The sequence below is a fragment of the Onychostoma macrolepis genome, chromosome 08 (assembly GCF_012432095.1).
Source record: "Onychostoma macrolepis isolate SWU-2019 chromosome 08, ASM1243209v1, whole genome shotgun sequence".
NCBI classification, from domain to species: domain Eukaryota; kingdom Metazoa; phylum Chordata; class Actinopteri; order Cypriniformes; family Cyprinidae; genus Onychostoma; species Onychostoma macrolepis.
The window spans coordinates 549,357-570,177 of NC_081162.1; the positions used below are offsets into that span (position 1 = coordinate 549,357).

At 36.5% G+C, this 20,821-nt stretch overlaps 3 protein-coding genes across 5 annotated transcripts in view; 1 reads left to right on the forward strand and 2 right to left on the reverse strand.

Moving 5' to 3' along the window:
- Nucleotides 1-802: 802 nt before the first annotated feature.
- LOC131545754 (uncharacterized) lies at nt 803-4,935 on the reverse strand. 3 transcript variants are annotated; one of them, XM_058784864.1, is made up of 6 exons: nt 4,584-4,935; nt 2,842-2,947; nt 2,566-2,761; nt 1,804-2,118; nt 1,521-1,553; nt 803-1,430 (listed from the first exon to the last, which is right to left on the reverse strand). In XM_058784864.1, exons 1-4 carry the CDS (start codon nt 4,848-4,850, stop codon nt 2,040-2,042), a joined length of 648 nt encoding a protein of 215 aa, XP_058640847.1. In that variant the 5' UTR covers nt 4,851-4,935; the 3' UTR covers nt 803-1,430; nt 1,521-1,553; nt 1,804-2,039. The 3 variants fall into 3 exon arrangements, with proteins under 3 accessions (XP_058640847.1, XP_058640849.1, XP_058640848.1); XM_058784866.1 differs by having other exon boundaries at nt 2,566-2,758; nt 4,584-4,933; XM_058784865.1 differs by lacking the exon at nt 1,521-1,553.
- Nucleotides 4,936-12,344: 7,409 nt separating this feature from the next.
- dcp1a (decapping mRNA 1A) lies at nt 12,345-19,847 on the reverse strand. The gene is made up of 10 exons (XM_058785661.1): nt 19,596-19,847; nt 19,067-19,107; nt 18,847-18,974; nt 18,049-18,115; nt 17,662-17,791; nt 16,382-16,474; nt 14,886-15,350; nt 14,038-14,091; nt 13,756-13,941; nt 12,345-13,656 (listed from the first exon to the last, which is right to left on the reverse strand). The coding sequence occupies exons 1-10, from the start codon at nt 19,731-19,733 to the stop codon at nt 13,576-13,578; spliced, it is 1,383 nt and encodes a 460-aa protein (XP_058641644.1). The 5' UTR covers nt 19,734-19,847; the 3' UTR covers nt 12,345-13,575.
- Nucleotides 19,848-19,977: 130 nt separating this feature from the next.
- Nucleotides 19,978-20,821, forward strand: part of cacna1db (calcium channel, voltage-dependent, L type, alpha 1D subunit, b) — a 93,357-nt gene continuing 92,513 nt past the window's right edge. Inside the window, exon 1 of the mRNA XM_058785652.1 lies at nt 19,978-20,093. The gene's annotated coding sequence lies outside the window, so the exon portion shown is untranslated. The remainder of the gene's footprint in view (nt 20,094-20,821) is intronic.

Below are 20,821 nucleotides of genomic sequence, written 5' to 3' on the forward strand. Positions count from 1 at the left end.
TATTTTTGTCCATGACTGTATATATAGATGTGCACTGTGGAGGAATCGCCCCACTGGTTCTACAAGAGAATCCAACTTTCTTTTTTTACTGTTGTCATTTAGACTGCCCCAAACGAGCATCTTCTCAAGAAATGAGATGCGGCTATTAAAGCATTTGGTGACACATCTTCAACACGGTCAACCCTGAACTCTCATCTTGTAGTTGACAGAACTGTAATGTTCATGGCACTCCTACTTTCCTTTGAGACATAAAAACTTTAATAAATAAATAAAATACAGTAAGCATGTCGTAGCATTGTACTGAGGGGCTAAAAAGGGTGTAAAGTTGCTGTAACAAATTAAATCAAATATTCTGCAGATGATTTGGGTGCGTCTCTGATAATGTCAAATGTGTGACTTCCACACCATACCTTATTCATTTCCAGTGGACAAGCTCATGAAGAAAACTAAGTGCTCCAGTGCTGCCCTGCATCAGTCATACTCTTTGCCATATGACAAATTTTATTTTGTCTTTGCCTGCTGAGGTAAGTCTAATTTATTTAATCATAATTTGTCTTAAAGCAGTCAAACTGGGAAAGCAATTAAAGTTGCAATGAAACAGAAATAGCGACAGATCTTTTCTTCCCCATATTGTGAAAAAATTGACAACGCTTGTCTTCTGTTGGGTGAGGGCAATGCTGGAGCCCATCCCAGCATCTCGAGCCAAGACAAGGGAAACACTTGGTATGGATGTACAAAAATAATTATAAAAAGTCAAAATTGCAAGTTGAAATTGTGTCACAATTGTGAATTTTTAACATAATTATCTTGAAATTTCTACTTTATTGCATAACTCTAAATTGAGATTGATTTAGTCAGTTTCTGGAGTCTGAAAATGCATCAATAAGGCTATAATATCCCACTGGTAAATATTAAATATGTTATATTAACAGTATCCATAATGCTATTGCTGTTTAAAGAACACACAAAACCTTGGATGCATGTCTAATCCAGGTTAAGTAGTCTGTCTCCATCCACGCTTTCTTCATCTTGAGTTTGCATTCCCCTCAGAAGAGCACAGAGGACGGAGACTGTGCTCATGAGTTTATATGTGCATGATGGTAGCGTTTTAATAATTCTGCATTGTGCTATTGAGATTTCATTACCACTTCTATGAGAAATAAATACATTAAAACACTTTTTTCATCCTCTCACTCAAACACACAATTGCAGGCACAGCTGCATGTCCTCATAATTTAGGGCTAGAGACTTGAAACCTGAACACACACACACACACACACACAAAAGCAGTGTCTGGGCACAGCTTCCTTCACATCCGGTCTCTAATTAGCATCACGCAGGTGGTTAGGGACGTTATTTAGATGATCCTGGAATGGTCCAGGGTTGAAGAAGGCCTCCTCCAAAAACAGCCTCCACAGCATCTCAATAGTCTGCAATAAGGAAAGAAATATAGATTAACTGCTGTGCAGTGAAAGTACTACTAACTTGTGTAAAGACCATCAGACCATTTATATCCTTACATATTCATATCTTGATTTATATCCTTTTACATCCTGATGATGAAAAGAGGGAAAGCATGTACTTTATTTACTAATAAAAGACATTGTATAATTCTTGTAAGCAACTTCCTTGATCAGAATCAACACACACACACATTTAATCATTAGGCAATCATAATATTAGTCACATAGTAGTACATTTAAAAAGTAAAATAAAATGAAAGCTTAATGTACTGTTTAAAAAATACAAAAATAAAAAGATGCTTGCATAATTTTACTTTTAAAATCCAAAAGGACATTATACCTGGTTTCGGCCACATTTTCTCCTCTAGAGGTGTGCGGATGCAGTCCGGTATATCACTCTTTGCCACATTCATCACTGTTGTGATGGTGAACATCTTCCACATGACTGGCAATTCAACGGGCCGCTACTTTGCAACAGCTTCTTCTCATCTTGAGGGATGCGCACCAGTAGAGGAGGTTAATGATGCTTTTTGTCCAGTTTGGAGCCTCTCCACGATCCGCTCTTTCCCAAGAGCTTCAATTTTCTAATTTAGTGTCCAACACCCTACTGTCACTCATATTCATCACTGTGTGACTTCCAGGTTTGGCACAATATCTAATGCAAAAAAATTAAATAATAATAAATAAAAATAAAAAACACAAAAATAAACATACACAAAAAAGTGACCCTGGAGCACAAAAGCAGTCGTTTTATGGGTCGAAATTATCATTTTTTCTTAATTAAGGATATTAAGTAGATGTTCCATGAAGATATTTCCTACCAAAAATATATCAAAACTTAATTTTTGATTAGTAATATGCATTGCTAAAAATATTGAGAAAATCACCTTTAAAGTTGTCCAAATGAAGTTCTGTTTTTTTTGCACCCTCAGATTCCAGATTTTCAAATAGTTGCATTTCAGCCAAATAACAAACCATACATCAATGGAAAGTGTATTTATTCAGCTTTCAGATGATGTATGAATCTCCATTTCAAAAAAATGTAACCTTATGACTGGTTTTGTGGTCCTCAGGATGAGAGAGAGAGAGAAACAGGTCTTACATGTCATCGTCTTCTGTGATTCCAGGCTCATAGGTGAAGTCCTTCGGTTGTTTCAGGGTCGCCAGCGCCCTGCAGTTGAAATCATCTACGCTTTCTTCCATTCGCAGCCGTTTAATTGGCGTTGATGTGAGCTCCGGTGTTTCCAGATCGGCGCAAACATTATCAGCATGCTCTGAAGATTTCACTTGAACAGCTGCTGCACCACATCAACAGAGGAGGAAAATAAGTTATCCAAGTAATGCGCTAAACCTAAACTATCAACCACCTAAAGGTCACCTTTACTGCGTCGCTTCGGTTTAGGGACCGGGAATGATGCTTGAACCGAGATGCTCTTTTTCGGAGTTTGAGCGATGCACTGGCATCCCACATCCCTCGACAGAGGCTGGCAGACGCCACGAAACACAGATGAGTGATCAGACATGTGGGCTATGCGTTATTAAAATATAGGGCGGATTAGGGTAATGTGGGACACTTTTTGAAAGTTTGACTTGTGCATAATATTTCCATATGAAGCCAAAACAATATACCAAAATGTGAACCATTATGAAATCTCCAAGATGTTCCCTATCTAAATCAGAAGAAATATTTCAGATATTTTAATTAAAGGGGAAATGGCACATATATTAGTGCTCCTTCTGCCAAATCGTTCAAGAATTTGTGGATGTTCTAATGTGGGACAGCTCATGCTCAAATCTGGGACACTGTTTTGGGTTATAACCCAAATTTCTACAAAGTACACTTTACACTCATGGTTAAATGTGCATACCCATGTTTGCTTAATTTAGAAAGCCTACAGTGCTGTCTTTATAAGTCTAAAAAACTAGTAACCTATATGTTCATATATGGAATGTTAAAACAATTATATAACACAGAAATCTTATATTATTTAAAATAATTTATTTTAAAAATGTCAGATTTCTGGCAGCAGCAATAATAATAACCATGTAATAAAGTCAAAAATGTAAAATTTAACTTAAAGATAGCAAAATAATTTCAAAATTTGGAACATGGAATGCCTTTCTAATATATTAAACTTCTAATATTAAACTTTAAAAGCTTGTGTTAATCCAATTGTAATGGTAAAAACACTTCATAACAGAAATAAACCGCTCCGGCCAGTCATGGACTCATCACGGTCCAGGATCCCATTGTCCTCTAGTCTCATTATTTGTTTTAAGATCCAGATTCAAAATTTAATTGCTACATTATTGTAACAGGTTGCCAAGGCGAGGAGTTCGAAGGAGAACAAATAAGTCTTTAATACGTCCATAAAGGAACATACAACCACTTAAAACAACGTTAGACAGGACAAAGAAACTCTGGTTTGCCGGTCTTTATAAGCCTTCAGGTTCTGAAGGAGCAAACGAGATGATTAATTAACACAGGTGAACAGACTGAAGGTGATTAACTAATAATATGAACAGGAACTAAACCAAATATGGACAAACAGGAACTCAAACACATGACAATTAGAAGCTCAAAAAACGAACAAAAAAATAAACCTATGATATTTAACTTTCTTAATGCACATTTTATCAATTGAATAACAGTATATTTGACTGTCCCACTTTTGAAAACATCCTTTTCTAAAGTGGGACGACAAAGATTGCTTCAAATAGAAAATACACATTTTAACAATATTGCAAAATTTGATGTACAAATAGGCCTACATCACAACTATAATTTGATAACGATTTAGAACATTGTTTTTATTTATAACAGGATTTAGACAAAATTAATGTTAAGGATATAAATCTGTCACTGTCATGTCAGAGACCTTTCCAGGAGGTACTTCCTGTTTGATGATTTTCATAGCCACATTTTTGACATAATTTCCAGAAAGTCAAGTGATTTCAATAACTTGACACCCCTGCTTGAATTCAACACCAAGCATGTTCACTTTAATGTTGCAAAAGAAGATTATTAGTCGGTGTCCCACATTACACTAATCCACCCTACAGGTGAAAACATGCGGGGTATGCATTGATTATTAAAATAAGCAAGCCATCTGCATTTACCTTCATACTTTGTGATGCACCAACCGTGTATACCGACGGAACAGCGGTGTTCTTCAGATACAAGACTTTGGCGAAACCCATCCGGTGCTGGGTTAAATTCTGGAAACACTCGGGCGTGAAATGCCTCGAACACAGCCGCGAGTTCACCGTTAACCCTTCCTCCTCAAAGTGCAGGAACTCAAGCCAGCGGGACCGTAGCCAAGGCAGCCGTGGGATACTGAAAAGAGTTTTGTTCGGCAAACAACCGAAAACACACCTCTTTGCCATTTCTGCAATCGTTACAACTCATTTAACAACTGCTTTTTATTCTTCTTCTGAGGTTTAATGGCGAACGGCAAACCAGCTCAGTGCTTTTCTGCCACCATCTGGATAAAGTGCGAAGTGAGACCCACAAAAAAAGCTTTGTGAATTTATTTATTTATTTTTTCATGTCATTGCATTGTTTAGAGCATAAGAAAGAGTACGCCTGAAAGAGGCGTACGCCACTTCTTACGCAAAAGGTGGAATTGATCAAAACAAACTTGACGGTAAAATTTGCGCACCTGCACGCAAACTCTGGCCCATGCTACGAAGTCTTTTTCCTGGAGTGAGAAAATTAATGAAGCAAACAACGATTTTAAACTCTATTTTTCATGTCGATATACACATTTAGTACATTAAATATTCCACTCTCATTAGAGATAAGCACTGAAATTACATAGTCATTACAAAAGAATTAAACCAAAATCATTTGAATTTAGACATATTTGTAATGGATGCCTTGATCACTTAAAGGAGTGAGTCACGCAATTGTATTTAGGCTACACTGCAATAAATATGTTCACCTTATCAGCAAAACTGCATCATTTAATTTTAATAGTTTAAAACAAATGAAATACCATTTGGCCAGCGTAAAAGAATGAGATCAACTCTATTCTAAAATATTTAGGCTATCTGATAACTATTTTAAACAGTTTTGTTTTTATAAATATTTTGATACATTTATTCTAACACATAGCAATGCTATTCGATGATTTTTAGCAATAAAAACTAATGTATGGCACAAATGGCATTTATAGTCCGTATCATTTCCTTAATGTTTTGTACCTTTGACGGCGTTAAACCATTAGGTGTGTTCGACTTGAAGCGGCGCTGCGCTGAATGATCGGTGTATGACATCAAAGTACCGCGAGAGCGATAAGAGAGCAGATCCTATGCATTCGATGTCATACACCGATCATTCTGCGCAGCGCCGCTTCAAGTCGAACACACCTAGTGTTAAACACCTTGTCACGTGGATGTGAATATGCATGGGAATTATATGCAGATGAGGTTATGCATAGTAAAACTAGGCGTTATAAGCTCCATATATGGTGATCTCGGGGAGGAGTCAGGGTGGAGATGCATGTATGCACAATCTTCCCCTGACTGGGATTTATAAAGGGATTTTTGCGCAGGTTCTGGCGTAAGCATGGTTTTATAAAACTGTAAACTTTTGTGCATATGCAAAATCTAGCTTTTTTGCGTACATACACTTTTAGGATGAAATCTACGGAAAGTTATATAAATGAGGCCCCAGGACTCGGTTTTTCTAAAAAATAAAATGACATGAATAGACATGAAAAGGCAAAAACAATGGTTTTTTTTCAAAATCACAAATCAAATTTTAGGCTTCAGAATTTTTTTTACACCAAACTTTGCATAAGGATGATTCTCAGCTTTGTTATAAAATATATAACAGAGTGATTTGATATAGCATTTTGCTTTATGCAATATGTGTGTAATATTTTCATAAACTGAATATTTTCATAAACAATGTTATCTATACACTGCATCTAATTTGCATATTATTTTGGGACAGCATGTTGAAAAAAGAAGTGTACTAATGGGAGTAATAATTGCCCAGATTTTCATAATAATATCTAATATTTCATAAGAATATTGATATATTATTTATTTTCCTATTCAATTGTTTTGTCTCCCAAAATGTGTAATAAACATGCTTTTAGTCCCGGTGTCCTCTACAGGGGACAAGTATGAAATGATGACCTGTTTCATAACAGGAAGTCATATTTTGATTTGAAACCCCATAACATTTTCCTGAGATGTTGATTTATGACAAACAATTAGAAAATTAATCAGATTTAAATGATAATTACAAAATATTATCATATTTCCATAAGCGATAACTTAATAGGTGAAACTTCCAAATCATTTGGTATCTCTGAAAACCCAGAATGTGCTCTTTACAGGACATCCAGACTTAAAACGGTGACATGTAAGATCTCAGAGAAATTCACTAACATATAATGTCCTCTACAGAGACAAAAACTCCACAGCTGGGGCTCAGGAGGATATAATAATAAGTGTATTTGAAACTTAAATCCTGATATAAATCATGTTAATCCTGTCTTGGACCAGTTTTGAGAAGATTTTTCATTGTTATGTTACACTCCGCTTTTCTTTAAGTTCAAGTCTTGCCTTTTGTGTGCTGTTCAGTGGCTGTCTCTATTTGGCTGAAATACATGCATTTCCCATTTCATGTATTGCAAACAGTGAAAGATTAAGACCTGAATGTCTCATTCTGAGATTAATTGTATCCTCTTTTTGTTTATTATAGACTATCCTCTACACTGTAAAAAATTGCTGTAGTTTCTACAGCAAAATTTTACAGAATTTCACTGTTTAAACATTTTACAAGATGTAGCTGTAATTCGCAATGCATTATGGGTCAAATAAGGTTTTACAGTTGTTAACAGTATATTTCCATGTCAACTGTAATTAATTTACAAGAAGCAGGTGTTATCACTGTAGCTCCTGCTTTTTACACTACTTTACTGTAGTGTGGCATTATGGGATTGAGCGCGCATCGTTCAAATCTGAAATCCAGCCGACTGGAGCAGTGCCAGAAGGATTGAAGATTAGAGGCTTTATTCATAATTCCTGGTAAATTCACTTAATTTTACTTAAGAAATATATCTTTTATATTTATTTAAGTTAATGTATAAGTGATATCATGTCACAATAGCCTGCTATCACACATTTAGACAAGCGGCCTTGGTCTGTGCAGTAAGATGGAAACTGCTATCATAGCATAGTTAGGCTAAATGCTGCATTTTTCTCATTTTGGCAGTTAAATTTTCTTATTGAGAGCATTTAAAGTAGTGTTTACCCAACTTTTAAAGTAATGCCCAGTGTGAACGATTGTCATAGTAACTACTATTGTCGTGGCTCGAGAGAGTAGATTTCTTCAATGAAGTCAGAGAAGCTCAAAAAGCAGAGTTTCATGTCTGTTCATACATCTTTTTTATACCTTTTTACTAACCAAATTTGTCTGGTTTTGCTACAATTTATTACCAGCCCATTTGGCCTATTTTTATTGGTGGGATTTGAACAGATCCACCATTGTTTAAGAATGACTACATCAAAATGGTTACATCAAATCTGCAACATTTAATTAGTTTACACTAAAATGGAAAAACACCAGTATTCAAAAGTCTATGGGATAGACTCTCTCTGCGCTTTCTCACGAAACAGTGGTGTTGTTTTGTATTATTTTCAACCTTGAAAATCTTCCCCTTGTGGTTCTGTTCCCACACCAGTACTGCACAATGGATGACTTCTTATATTTCACAATCTGTATTAAGACATCTAGTATTGGAATAATTCAGCATACTAGTCAGTATATGGATTGCTTTCATGATCATACATCATTTTTTAAGTAAAATAATATCATATTCAGTAAATATCGTAATATAGAGTAAAAATAAGTAAAATTACACAATACTATCTGTCGAAATAACTGACAAACAGCAAAATATGTGAAATTTCATTTGTTTATATGTTTTCAACTGTCCCATATTGACGTGACATCTTACTATAATTAGAAACAACATGTAAATGAGAAATTGCCACTGTAGTTGTACTTGCTTGTCCGGGGCAATTTTTTTGTGAAATACATCTTTACATGCCTGATTGGACAAGTTAGCCTGATTAAAACTTGAGTGAAAAAAAAAAAAAAAAAAAAACACTAGGGAAGCATCGAAACGCGAGACTGATTCTGATTTTACTAATGTTACATTCAACAAACAAATAACCTTAACAGCACACATAAACTCAAGGAAGAAACATGAGGTAAATGTTCAAACTGTTGAGTTTATTTAACACATGATATTATTAAGTAGCATAACAAGTGATCTGTTGCAGATTATCACGATTGCAAATGTTACATAGTTCAATAAACAATTAGTTAACATTACGTTACTTACTTTTTAGACACAATATTGACTGTTGTTTTATTTTACCAACGAAAATAGTTCCAAACAAAGATCAAAGCAAAATCAGCGGTGTTTTTACTGAATGATTCAGCATCCTGAACGAATCGGTTCAATGAATGACTCAATTGACTCACTCACTAAATTATTTGCTGTCACCTAATGGTGGTTTAGTTTCACGTTTAAAAAGTATCATTGCATTTTTACAACGTTTCTTATTTGTAATTTCAAAAATTAATGTAAAACATTAATGTCATAACACAGTTGTAATTTTGCATTATAAATTATTTAATTTGATTGGTGGTACAGTTCTACAATGTATTGTTATAATTGAATTTATTAATCAAATGTAAAAGTTTATTTTAAAATATATGCCTTTTTGGGTGTTCATTTTGGTCTCATTTATGTAAATGCATTTTTGTTTTTTGTTTTTTTAATCACAAGATAATTTTCATTATTTCTTGTAGGTGCAAAGAATAGCAGCTGATGTGGAGAAATGTTTGATGCTTCAAGACTCTCTGAAGCTGATTATATTAGGTAATGTATTAATTTTGTTGTAAATCATTTGATAAACTTGTATTTTAGATTACATTTTATATTGAAATACTGTATCGTAAGTTACACTGTTGCTTCTATTTAATCATTTCAGGAGCACCCAGTGGCTTTTGACTAGGCCTGTTCGAGGGTCACATGGTTGTGAATTCACACCTCAACTTTGCGGCTGGATTTTCAGTCTTATTACAACTTCAGCCTGGTGTCCCGGGAGCAGGCGTCTTTTGCACACTTGAATTAATTTCAAAGGTAACATGTTTTACTCTAGTAATTTCATTTGTGAAAAAGGTTACTTATTTAGTTTAAGTACTGGTAAATGCTGATTGTATTGTATAAGTGCCATTTTCATTCAATACTGAACTTTATTGTAAAGCCTCTGCTTGTTTTTATGTGCAGATGTTTTGTTGGAATCACAACACTCACTGGATACAAGACGGATACATGGAGGCAAAACAAGTGGAAAGGTCTCAGAGAAGAGGACAACCCTCATGTGTGCTCATCTCAGAAAGTTGATGGACTTTCAGTATGTATTTATTAAATTGTCTTTTGCAGGAATATTCTAAATTTAATAAAACATAAGCTCAAACAACAGAATTTGTGGTATAATGTTGATTCCAGCATTTTATTTTAATCCTTTAACCAAAATTATATAAATTCTGTTGATTGACCTTAATTTTTTTTATAGAAAGTAAATGTTCTACTCAGAATATGGCTTATTTTTTGTGATATAACCACTGATTTTATAGATCAGTGGATATAAGTTAGTTGTAGTTATTTTGTGATGCTATGTTATTTTTATGATAAGATTTTAACTGTTGAAAGACTGACATTTTTATTTTTACCAGTAAAAGCCTTGCAATGTCTTTCTGACAGTTTTAATAAATATTTATTTGCAACATCTTTGACTTGGTTTTTATTCATTTGTAAATGTATTAAGATAGTTCTCATGATAATTCATTTAAATCAGTATTTTACAGTTTACTGTTAAAATTATTCTTTGCAGCATTCTCATTGTTAAATTATTATAACATCATCTTGGATTTAGGGGTATTTACAGGATTTTATTGGCAACTTTTGTTGCCAGGTAAATACTGTACTTTCGTGAGATTACAAAATATTGCTGTAATATAAACTACAAGTTTAATTCAATGTTACTGTAAAAAATACTCCAAATTACTGTATTTCATATATAGCAATTAACTGTGATTTGCTTTGCAGTATTATACTGTAATCCATTTTACAGCAATTAACATCATTTTTACAAGATTTTACTGGAAACTTTTTTGCCAGTAACATCCTGTAAATTCTACGGTACATTTTTTACAGTGTATGTATTAAAGGAATAGTTCACCAAAAATAAAAATGTGCTGACAGTTTACACACCCTCAGGCCATCCATAGTGTTTCTTCATCAGGTTTGTATAAATGCATCAGTGTCTCAGCAATGGATGCTCTGCAGTGAATGGGTGCCGTCAGAATGAGAGTCCAAACAGCTGATAAAAACATCACAATAATCCACACCACTCCAGTCCATCAGTTAACATCTGGAGAAGACAAAAGCTGAAACAAATCCAGCATTAAGACGTTTTTAACTTCAAACTGTTGCTCTTGGTTAAAATACAAGACCTTTATCCAAAATTTTGCTTTCTCCAGTTATCTGGTCTGAATCAGGAGAGAAATCTGCACAGATCAAGCAGCGTTTACAAGCCAAAACAGCTCTAAACAAATATGTGTGGGTTTAAAATAAAAAAAATAAAAATAAAAAAAAAACATCTTGATGAATTTGTTTCTTAAAAACAGTTTTCACTTCTCCAGATGATAACTGATGGACTGGACTGGTGTGGATTATTGTGATGTTTTTATCAGATGTTTGGACTCTGACGGCACCCATTCACTGCAGAGCAAGCGATGTAATGCTACATTTCTCCAAATCTGATGACGATGACAAACTCACCTGTATCTGACGCCAAATGTTTTTTTTTGTTTTTTTTTTACATTTGTTTTTACCTCATTTTTACTAAATGGGACCTGAATATCAATATTTGGGTGTCCTAAAGTTTGTTTAGCCAATATATGAAGAATGTCATTACCCTCCACTCCCACTACAGCTGTGTAACCTGATGTTGGATCCTTAGAACCATCTGTATATTGCTAAACAACAATTATTATATTGCTATTATTAACAATTAATCTTTATTTTTTCCTGCTGCTGACCATCAACTTGTAACACAGGAAATAAATCCAGGATTATTTGATTTTTCCATGACATCAATGGGATTAACTGTATTGTCCATATTGACTCTAGTCTGAGCATCTCTGGTAGCAGGAACTCTTTTACACACCAGGACTCGAGGTTTCCCAGCAGAACACTGTCCAGATCTAACACTGCCTCCTACACATTCTGCCATTGCTCTATGGTCTGGTTCTCATGCTCATGTGTGCATTGTAGGTGCTTTCGATGGTGGACAGGGGTCATAAGGGGCACTCTGACAGGTCTGCGATGTGACCTGCATTATGTTTTTCTGCAATTTGTGCAACAGTAGCTCTTCTGTGTGATCGGCGTGGACTAGCTTTTGCCCCACGGGCCTCATTTATAAAATTTGCGAAGAAACCATCCTAAATTTGAGCTTACGATCATCTCTCAAATATGCCTACGTGTGATTCATAGAATGATCTTGAACTTGTGCACAACTGAATGGTTTCAGCTCTCTGCCTTGTAAAAGACTCCTAATTAATATCATTAACATAAATCAGCGAGCTGCAAGAACAAAAACCTGCAGTACTCCGACAAGAAAAAGTGCGTTCGTCTGCTCAGACCCTGACGCTAAGCACTTTTCTATGTCAAAGACAGTTTTTACAAATATGAGCGCTGGTGTGGATTTAACAGCATGCACACTCTAAGATCAAATCTGAGCATACGCACAATTTATAAATGAAGCCCCCTGTGTGCACCAACAAGCCTTTGGCACCCATGATCATGGAAAAAGGATTTAAACATATTAAACATGCTTAGAGGCAAAAATCAAAGTCTTGAAACATATAGTGAAACTTTGACAAAGCAAATCTGCTTATAATACAATGCAAACAATCATCTAAATTATAGCAATAGTTTATTTGCAGATGAACTCAAGACAAACCATTGTAACAGATCATCCTCTTTTTGCATGAAATGAGTATGTAGCCTTGCAGCTTCCGCAACACTGAATCACGACTTTAATTTGTGGTGAGGTTTTACAATTCTCCATGATAAAAGCAAACTATACACAAAAAAAAAACAAAAAAAACAATGAAATTTCCTTTCAGTACAGCTTTAAAAAAAAAAAAAAAAACAGTGTAAACAAGCAGTAAGTACATAAACTGAATTTTTAAAAAAATTCCTGTCAAACAAACAAACAAACAAACGATAGAGTAGTTAGTAGTGCAAGCAAGAAAATTCATTCTACTTTTAATGATATAATAAATGCACCTATTGTGGCTTATGTTAAATGATCTTGTTGTCTACACAGACTATAGTTCTCCTGCTGTTGATACAGAGAACATCAGAATGACGTCTTAAAATAGCTGAATACGCAAGACGCTTTAGTTCAGGAACACAAATGTTGATTTGATGCATCGCACTTTAAATAAACCATTTCATATTTCAATCTGTCTGCCATTTTAAAAAGCAATACATGCCACCATAACTGTATACGCTGATGTTTATAGAGTCTACTACCTGCACACAATAGTTCAACTGTGGTATAAAGAGAGAAAAAAAAAAAAAACACTAACTCTACTATCCTTTATTCATTTTCCGGCCAAATTAAACAACCATGTTTGTAAGAAAAAAGGAAATAAGTGCACATAAAACACTAAAAAAAAACACTATTGAGACTGGGATACTGTATCATATCGATACGTCTAAGGCAGGATCATAAATAAAAAGCAATTCTCCAAAGAGGCAATGCTTCGTATTGCACAATCCCTTAATTACCGCCCATAATTGTGCTGGGAGTCATAGAGAGAAAATGACTGAAAAAAATTAGACCGGCAGATGGACATAAATTAGGTTTGAATTGGGAAAGCTCAGTGAGAGAGCACACAGCATCCTGGGAAACTGCTGCATTAGAGTCGATCAGTAGTCAGTGTAGTGGATGTAGTCAAGCTTCACGCTGAATCTGAGACTGCTCCAGTTTTCTCAGTTTGTGGCTATAACTTGATGTTGTTGAGGCCTTTGGAGAGGCTCTGAATGTAGGCCTCATGGATTGCACTGAGGAAATGGGCATCATTCTGCAAACAAATATAGGCAGACGATTGAAGACAAGAATAATTTGATGGACGAGTCTTTCTTCACTGTTGGTTTGTGAGCGTGCGGGTGTCAGTCTGTACCTTTATGAGATGTATGAGTGTATCTTTAAGCTGGGTGCGACTGTACAGGGAAGAGGGCAGGTCTGCTGTGGGAGACGTCGGGGAGGCGGGGTTCTTCAGTGGCTCGGCTGTCTTGGTCATTGAATGCTGGAACACACTAGGAGACAGCAGCAGTGAAGACTCCTCCCCCTGGACAGCTGGCCCCGCCTTCAGGTGAGAGAGACATCAATCATAACGGCCATGTCAGTATACTGCCACCAAACAATACATCAAACCTGACAATGCTTTCAAAAGTGCACTTACTGGAATGGGTTTGGCCAGAGTCGAGGACTGTGTAAACGCATTCGCCTCTTTACTCTGTCAAAGAGAGGGAGAGATCTTATGCAAAAACAAGATACATTTCGAAGCTTTATTTTAAATGGAACATGTTCTCTTTGTTTTCCACTAACGTATGTCAAAGTGAATAAAACACATGCAAAAAGATTATTACGCAAACCTGAAATATTATGTTAATTAATACAAACTTTAGTGTGAAAAGAGAATACATCTCATTAATTGTATTTTGGAGTTGTTTATAATTCTTGGTTGAATTTTGTTGTTACTGTTCTTCTATTTTATGCCTAATGACACCTGGCAAAAGGACTACCATTTAAAACTAGCCTTCGTGTTAATTTGGGTACATTTACATTCATAAATGTTGAATAATGTACATTGTCCCTTTCTGTGAAATAAATAAACAAATCTAAATCATACAAACATGCTCAGTCTTGCCTTTTTACTTTGTTTGCAGCAAATGGGCCTTTACACTTGCAAAAAAAGAACTTGTGATTATAAAATAGCAAAAAGCAACCCAGCATAACGCTATATTTGTCTGAAAGAAAGAGCCACAGCCAGCTGAGGTTTGCAGCACATTACTTTCCATAAAATGTAAATAACGTAATTAGCTATATTTTATGGAGTAATGTAATACTACTTCAAAAAAGTAACTTTAGCCCAAAACTGCTGGCTGTTCGCAAAAATTTAATACATGGCCAGCGTAGTCTGATTCACAAATGAATTGTTTTAATTAATTGGTTATTTTTAAAGAATTCTAAAAAAAACAAAACACAAAAAACCACACATAGCATGAAAACACTGCTCGGTGTATTCACCTGTGCCGACAATGCAGCCTTTCCTGTGAAGGGCCCTGCAACTTTGCAGGCAGATTCTCTGAAGCTCTGTGGGGTGACCAGCGGGCCGGGCATGAACCCGGGCAGTGACACGGGCATCCCATGCCCATCTGTGAGAGGATTCATGTACGCAGGAGGAAGCGGACCGGCCGAACCTCGACGCACAGACTGACTGGTGGACCTGCTCTGACTCTCCTCCGTATTTGAAGCAGCCGGTCTTGGGTCTCGGGTGCCACAACCCTGAAAAAGAGAGACCAGCGCCGGGCCTCCTGGGTCAGCAGAGAGGCGAGGAGTGAGGAGAGGCTCCACCGAGCGAGACGGAGGGGCAAACGCAGGCCCACGCATGCTGTCTCCCACACTGGAGCTTGTTGACTGGGGTGCTTCTTTGGGCAGAGAGCTGCCAAAAAGCTCTTCCACGGTGATCTGCTTCACTACTGAGTGACCGGACTGTGGAGAGGAAACAAACACAGATGCATGACACACGTGTCGCAAATCAAGCTCACTTTCTGACAGTAGCAAAGCTACAAAATGAATCATCTTTTCCAGAATGCCTTTTTGGGATAGCCTTTGTGGCAAAGATTAAGCATTATACTTACAGTCAAATCACCTTTCTATAGCAATTCATATAATACAGGCTGTCAAAGCAGCTTCACAGCGACAAACAGAAAAGAACAGAATCAATGATGGAAACTCATTATTTTGCTCAAGTCAGTTCAGTTCAGATACAGCTGCGCATATTTTTATTTTCATTGTGATTTCAGCTTCTCTTGATTTATTAAGCATAATCATCTGTGAAATTTGCCAGCTGGTTATTCACCCTAAAAACATTTCACTTTAATTTGAATCGGTGTTATCTTGTATAGTTAACCTCATGCTTTCTTGGTTGCAGCTGCCAGATAAGCGTTTCCTTTTCCCATAAATTTTGCCGTTTATTGCCCAGTGTTTGACCGAATCTTCCCAATCTGGCAACCATGTCTCTACATTATGGAAAAAGCACTGATAAGCTGTAAACACTGGCAAATATTTGAGTCGGATGATCTCCAGTGAGGTACTCTGTGCATGGTGTGTATTTGCTGGATTATGTCCAAAGAAGCTTATTTAAGCAGTGTAACAATACTTCATGAATTACATCCTAACCAGTCCATTACAAGAGTTTGCTCACTGTGCTTCTGTTCTCATTTCAATGATCAAAAGCACCACTCGCGTCGCTCTCCATTAGATTACACCAGATTGGCCCTGAATCAATGTTACTGAACTCACTGAGCTCACCTAAGGCTGCTTTTGACAATACACGTTGCTTTATCATATTTTAATATTGATCATTGACTTGTGAGTTTAGCAGGTGTCTGAAGGGACCTGCTTTCACTTCATGACGACGGTAATGTAACAGAAGGTTTCCTTAACCATATGACTTTGTTTTTTCTTTGCTGCAGCTGTGCGGAGATGATTCGTTTCGACTATAACAGATCTAGCAGCACCTTCTCGTGTTGAGCGGCTGTGATGTCCTCTCTCTTCTCCTGTGACGGCGCAGCTTCAGAGCTCACCTGAACATCTCGCTCAAATGACTGATTCTAAAAACACACAAAATACAAACCCTCTCTTATTCCAGCATTCATTCAATATCTATTATCACACTAAATTGCCACTTGTGCCTCCTTAAAAAAAAATGTTACAATAAGGACAAAGCATTTAACATGAACTCTTTGGTTAACAATTACTTTGGTTAACATTTCTCAGTTAAAACTAAAACTTGATACTATAATCTTTATTTTTATTATTCCTATTATAATAAAAGTGATTAGAGTGGTCTATACTGAAATTTTTAAAAGTGATTGAGAGGCAGCTTTCAGGTTTGTTTTCAGTATATAGCCAATCACAGACAGTCTGTTGAGCATGTGAACACAATGGCCAATACATTTAGTCATTTAGCAGACGCTTTTATCCAGAGCAACTTACAAACGTTACAAACTTAAAAGGTTCTTCACAGCGATGCCATAGAAGAACCATTTTTGGTTCCACAAAGAACCATTCAGTCAAAGAACCATCTCTTTCTTACCTTTTTATAATCTGAAGCACCTTCTTTCACCACAAAGAAGCTTGTGTGAAACAGAAAGGTTCTGCAGATGTTGAAGGTTCTTTATGGAATCATTCAGACAAAATAAGGGTCTTCTATGGCATCGTGAAGCACCTTTATTTTTAGGGGTGTAAACCATATTGTTAGAAGTCATATACAGTAGTACATGGTTTACCCGTGGTTACACTCATCTAAAAATGTATGATACTAAAAAGAACAATATTTAATAGATGATATAAAACATAATCAAGGGCTAAACTCAGCTGCATTATCAAAATATTTACATATTTTGGTATAAAAATTGGGTTTTTACAATTTTGACAGATGTTGTAGGTTGATACATGTAAATTTACATGCGCATCCCAACTCAAAGCTTCACTACGCATTCCCGTCAGACAAAATATGTAATAATATTAGCAAACGCACGTATTCGTGAAATACAACAGCAACATTCTTAACTTACTGTTGTATTAATACTGATATTGTGATACAATATGTTATGTGAACATACCACTCCCTCTAAACTGGGAAAAGACAAGACAAAGTTGATGACGATGATAATAATAATAATAATAATAATAACAACAACAACCAGGTCTAGGTGCTTTCAATTTAAGCAGTAATCTTGCTGTGAAAGTGAACAACAAAAAACAGAAGTGAAATGAGACGTGAGGGCTGTCATACCCTTTGATACTCTTCTTTAGCCTTGCTGAGCAGCTCCAGGATATCTGTGGGTCTGGTCTGAACGCAACCATTCGTCCTGCCGATCAGGCCTCTGTCAGGAGACACTCGCAGCGCCTCCTGTTTGATTATCCTACACACACAGAACAACAACTGAAACTTAACTACAGGGACAACACTGATTCAGCAGCAATTCAGGCTTCTCTAGTTAAATTCATCATTCATTCAAAACAGACTGCTCCATTCACACAGTGACATTATAATGAGCAGACTTTAGAGTTCACCCGTCCACATCACATGTGACTGTCAACCAGCCTGCCACGGCACACTAGTTATCAGGCAACCAGCATTTTATTGATGGCAGCCGAGTGTTAAAGCACAGATACTCACTGGAGCATGAGCTGTGCAATCCGCTGGCAGTCGGCCTTATCGTAGAACCAGATGCTGTAGATGCCCACTAACACACAGAGAAACACACGCAACCAAATAAAGCTCAACTGCTCTTCCACAAGAGAAAAGTGCAGGGACCATGTGTACAGTTACAGAGAGTTACAGTAAAATATCAGTCGAATAAACAATCGAAGATGTGTGACCACACTGGAGAACATTGCCTGTTTTACTAAGCCAAAATCCAAAAGTCAATTTTATCTGTATAGCACTTTTTCTTTTTACAACACATATCGTTTCAAAGCAGCTAGACAGAAAATCATGATATAATATCTTAATATTGTCATGCCTTATAGTCGCATTTAGCAGGTTAGAGCTAGACAATATTATATTGTTTACATTTGGCAAAGATGTACGCAATCAAGCAGTTGAAATTGATTAAATTAATATTACTAATGTAAAAGTTATTCTTACACATTTGTTTGATTAAAATCCGTAAAGATTTGACAACAAAAAGACATGAAGCACAAGCTGAAGGTGGACATTTTAACAATGATACAAGAAGGCCTTTTACTTGCCCAAAAGTATGAACTATCAATCAGAAAAGCTCTTTCAGCAAAGTTCTGATCACGTTGATTATCTGGAGGCCTTAGAAATGTGCATATCGAATACGGTACAGCACACTTTAAAAGGGAAATGCTGACTCTGACAGAGTCAAGGGCTCCTTCTGCAAATAACAACACATCAACGGACAGATAACAGATGAATGTAACCTTTACAGCAAGCAGTGCGTTTACTTACAGTTGCCGTTCCTGTACAGTAGGAAAGGGTCCTGGAGCTGGAACTCCAAGTCTTTATTGATGGGCTCCACTAAGTTTTCTGTACTTAAACGGTTCATAATTGTGAAGCCATGATGAGGAGACGCCGACCTGCAGAAAAACAGTCATCCTTACATTACATCACACCACTACATGATCAATGTGTTACTAGCAATATAACGACTTATCCAGTCAGCGCTCACCTGGCATAAACAAATAATGTTCCTTCAATCTCAGTCTTTTCCTAAAGTGAGAGAGATATGTTAGTTTTCAAACAGATTTCATATTCAGCAGTAACGTTAAATGTCAGGAAAAAAAGAGAAATACAATCGCAGACCGAAGCGTAGCTATGAGTTTTTAGTGATTTAAACGTCAGATAAAAGCTGATAGCAATTTTATTTGCAGAAGACTTCGCTTTTAGACAGGATGTGACACTGATATGAGTTTATTATCAGATGACGCCTGTAATCATACATCAGCTCTTTTATAACACCTGTTGTGTTTATCTAGGTGCGTTGATCATGACTGCTAATATATGACACTGATGTTCCGGCAAACCTACCCGCTCTCATAACTCCCTGTATGATCCTGGTAAATTGATATAACGGGTAATAAACATACAGATACAGCAGAACATTATAAAGAGATGCTGCGCGATAGCGTTGCTATTAGCAACTGCAGGCTAACTGACGTGTGCGCGCGCTGATGTGACGATGCGTTTTGCAATCTCACCCATTCGTTTGCTTTGGAGTTGAAGGTATAGAGCGCGACCTGTCCGGCGACGTCCAGCAGGTTCACTATGTAGGGATCATGCTGCTGTAGAGCCGCCAGACTCATGAGCTGTCCCGCTTTATTCACACACTCCATCATTACACTGTGCCTACACGGAACACATTCCAGGACGAACACTTCCGGTTGCCGTTTTCTTATGTCCGTGCTTCGGCCAGGGTTCGCTCATGGTTCCGTTGAGCAACCGTTCTCACTCAGGCCCCGTAGTCGATATAACGCACGTTAACGTCATTTGAAACACCCCAGATATCTGATTGGCCACCCCATGAGCTACCCCAAAATTTAATATGCTACTGTTTCATTTTCTTTGTTTAATCATACTGAAAAAGTATTTAGCCTCAAGGACGGGACGCGTCTTGTGTAACTTCCGGCCTCTGCTAATTAACACTTTCTTTTTCTTAAGGAGTGAAAAACAAGGCGCTGCCAAACAGGACAGAGCAGGTTACTTTTGATAATATGAAACAAAGTCTCAGCATTCAAATTCTGTTCGCTTAATTAAGGATTTCAAACGATTAATACAATTTCGGAGCTCTTTCGATTCACGTTCGCTCCCGCTTTGCCTCCTTCACCAGATGCAGGAGCGCATTCTAATTAACATGAAATAAACATGAATGAACATCCGAGGGCACCTTGAGAGATACACTACAACTTGAATGTGTCTCATGTAATCACCCAATGAGTGTTTCAGACGCGCAAAGACAGCAGCTTGAAAACATTGTTACATAACTTCAGAAAATCCATTCAGTATCCATAAATTAGTGAGAAAAATATACACTACGAGGAGAATTTTGCAAAAATCACATTTTAACTCATATAATTACTCTTTTTATTGTAATTAATAAAATGTATAGATAAAACATTATAAAAAAATGTTACAAAAGTTGTCTAATATGAAGTTGTATACAAATCAATTGTTATGTTTAACCTTAACTATAGGGTTCCCTATGTAGTTTAGTTTAGAAAAAAACAATAACATGTATCTAATCGCAAGCTTGTTAATTATTCCTGAATAATTCTCACTCCAGGCTGAACTCAAAAGTTTGCAGCCCTGTTTGAAGTAATTGAAGTTTTAGGTTTCCTGAACAACGTTTACAAAATTCACCGTTAAGTCAATGTTAGATCTTTTGCTCCAAGCGCCAGTTAAACAGACAATAGAAATAAGAGAAATA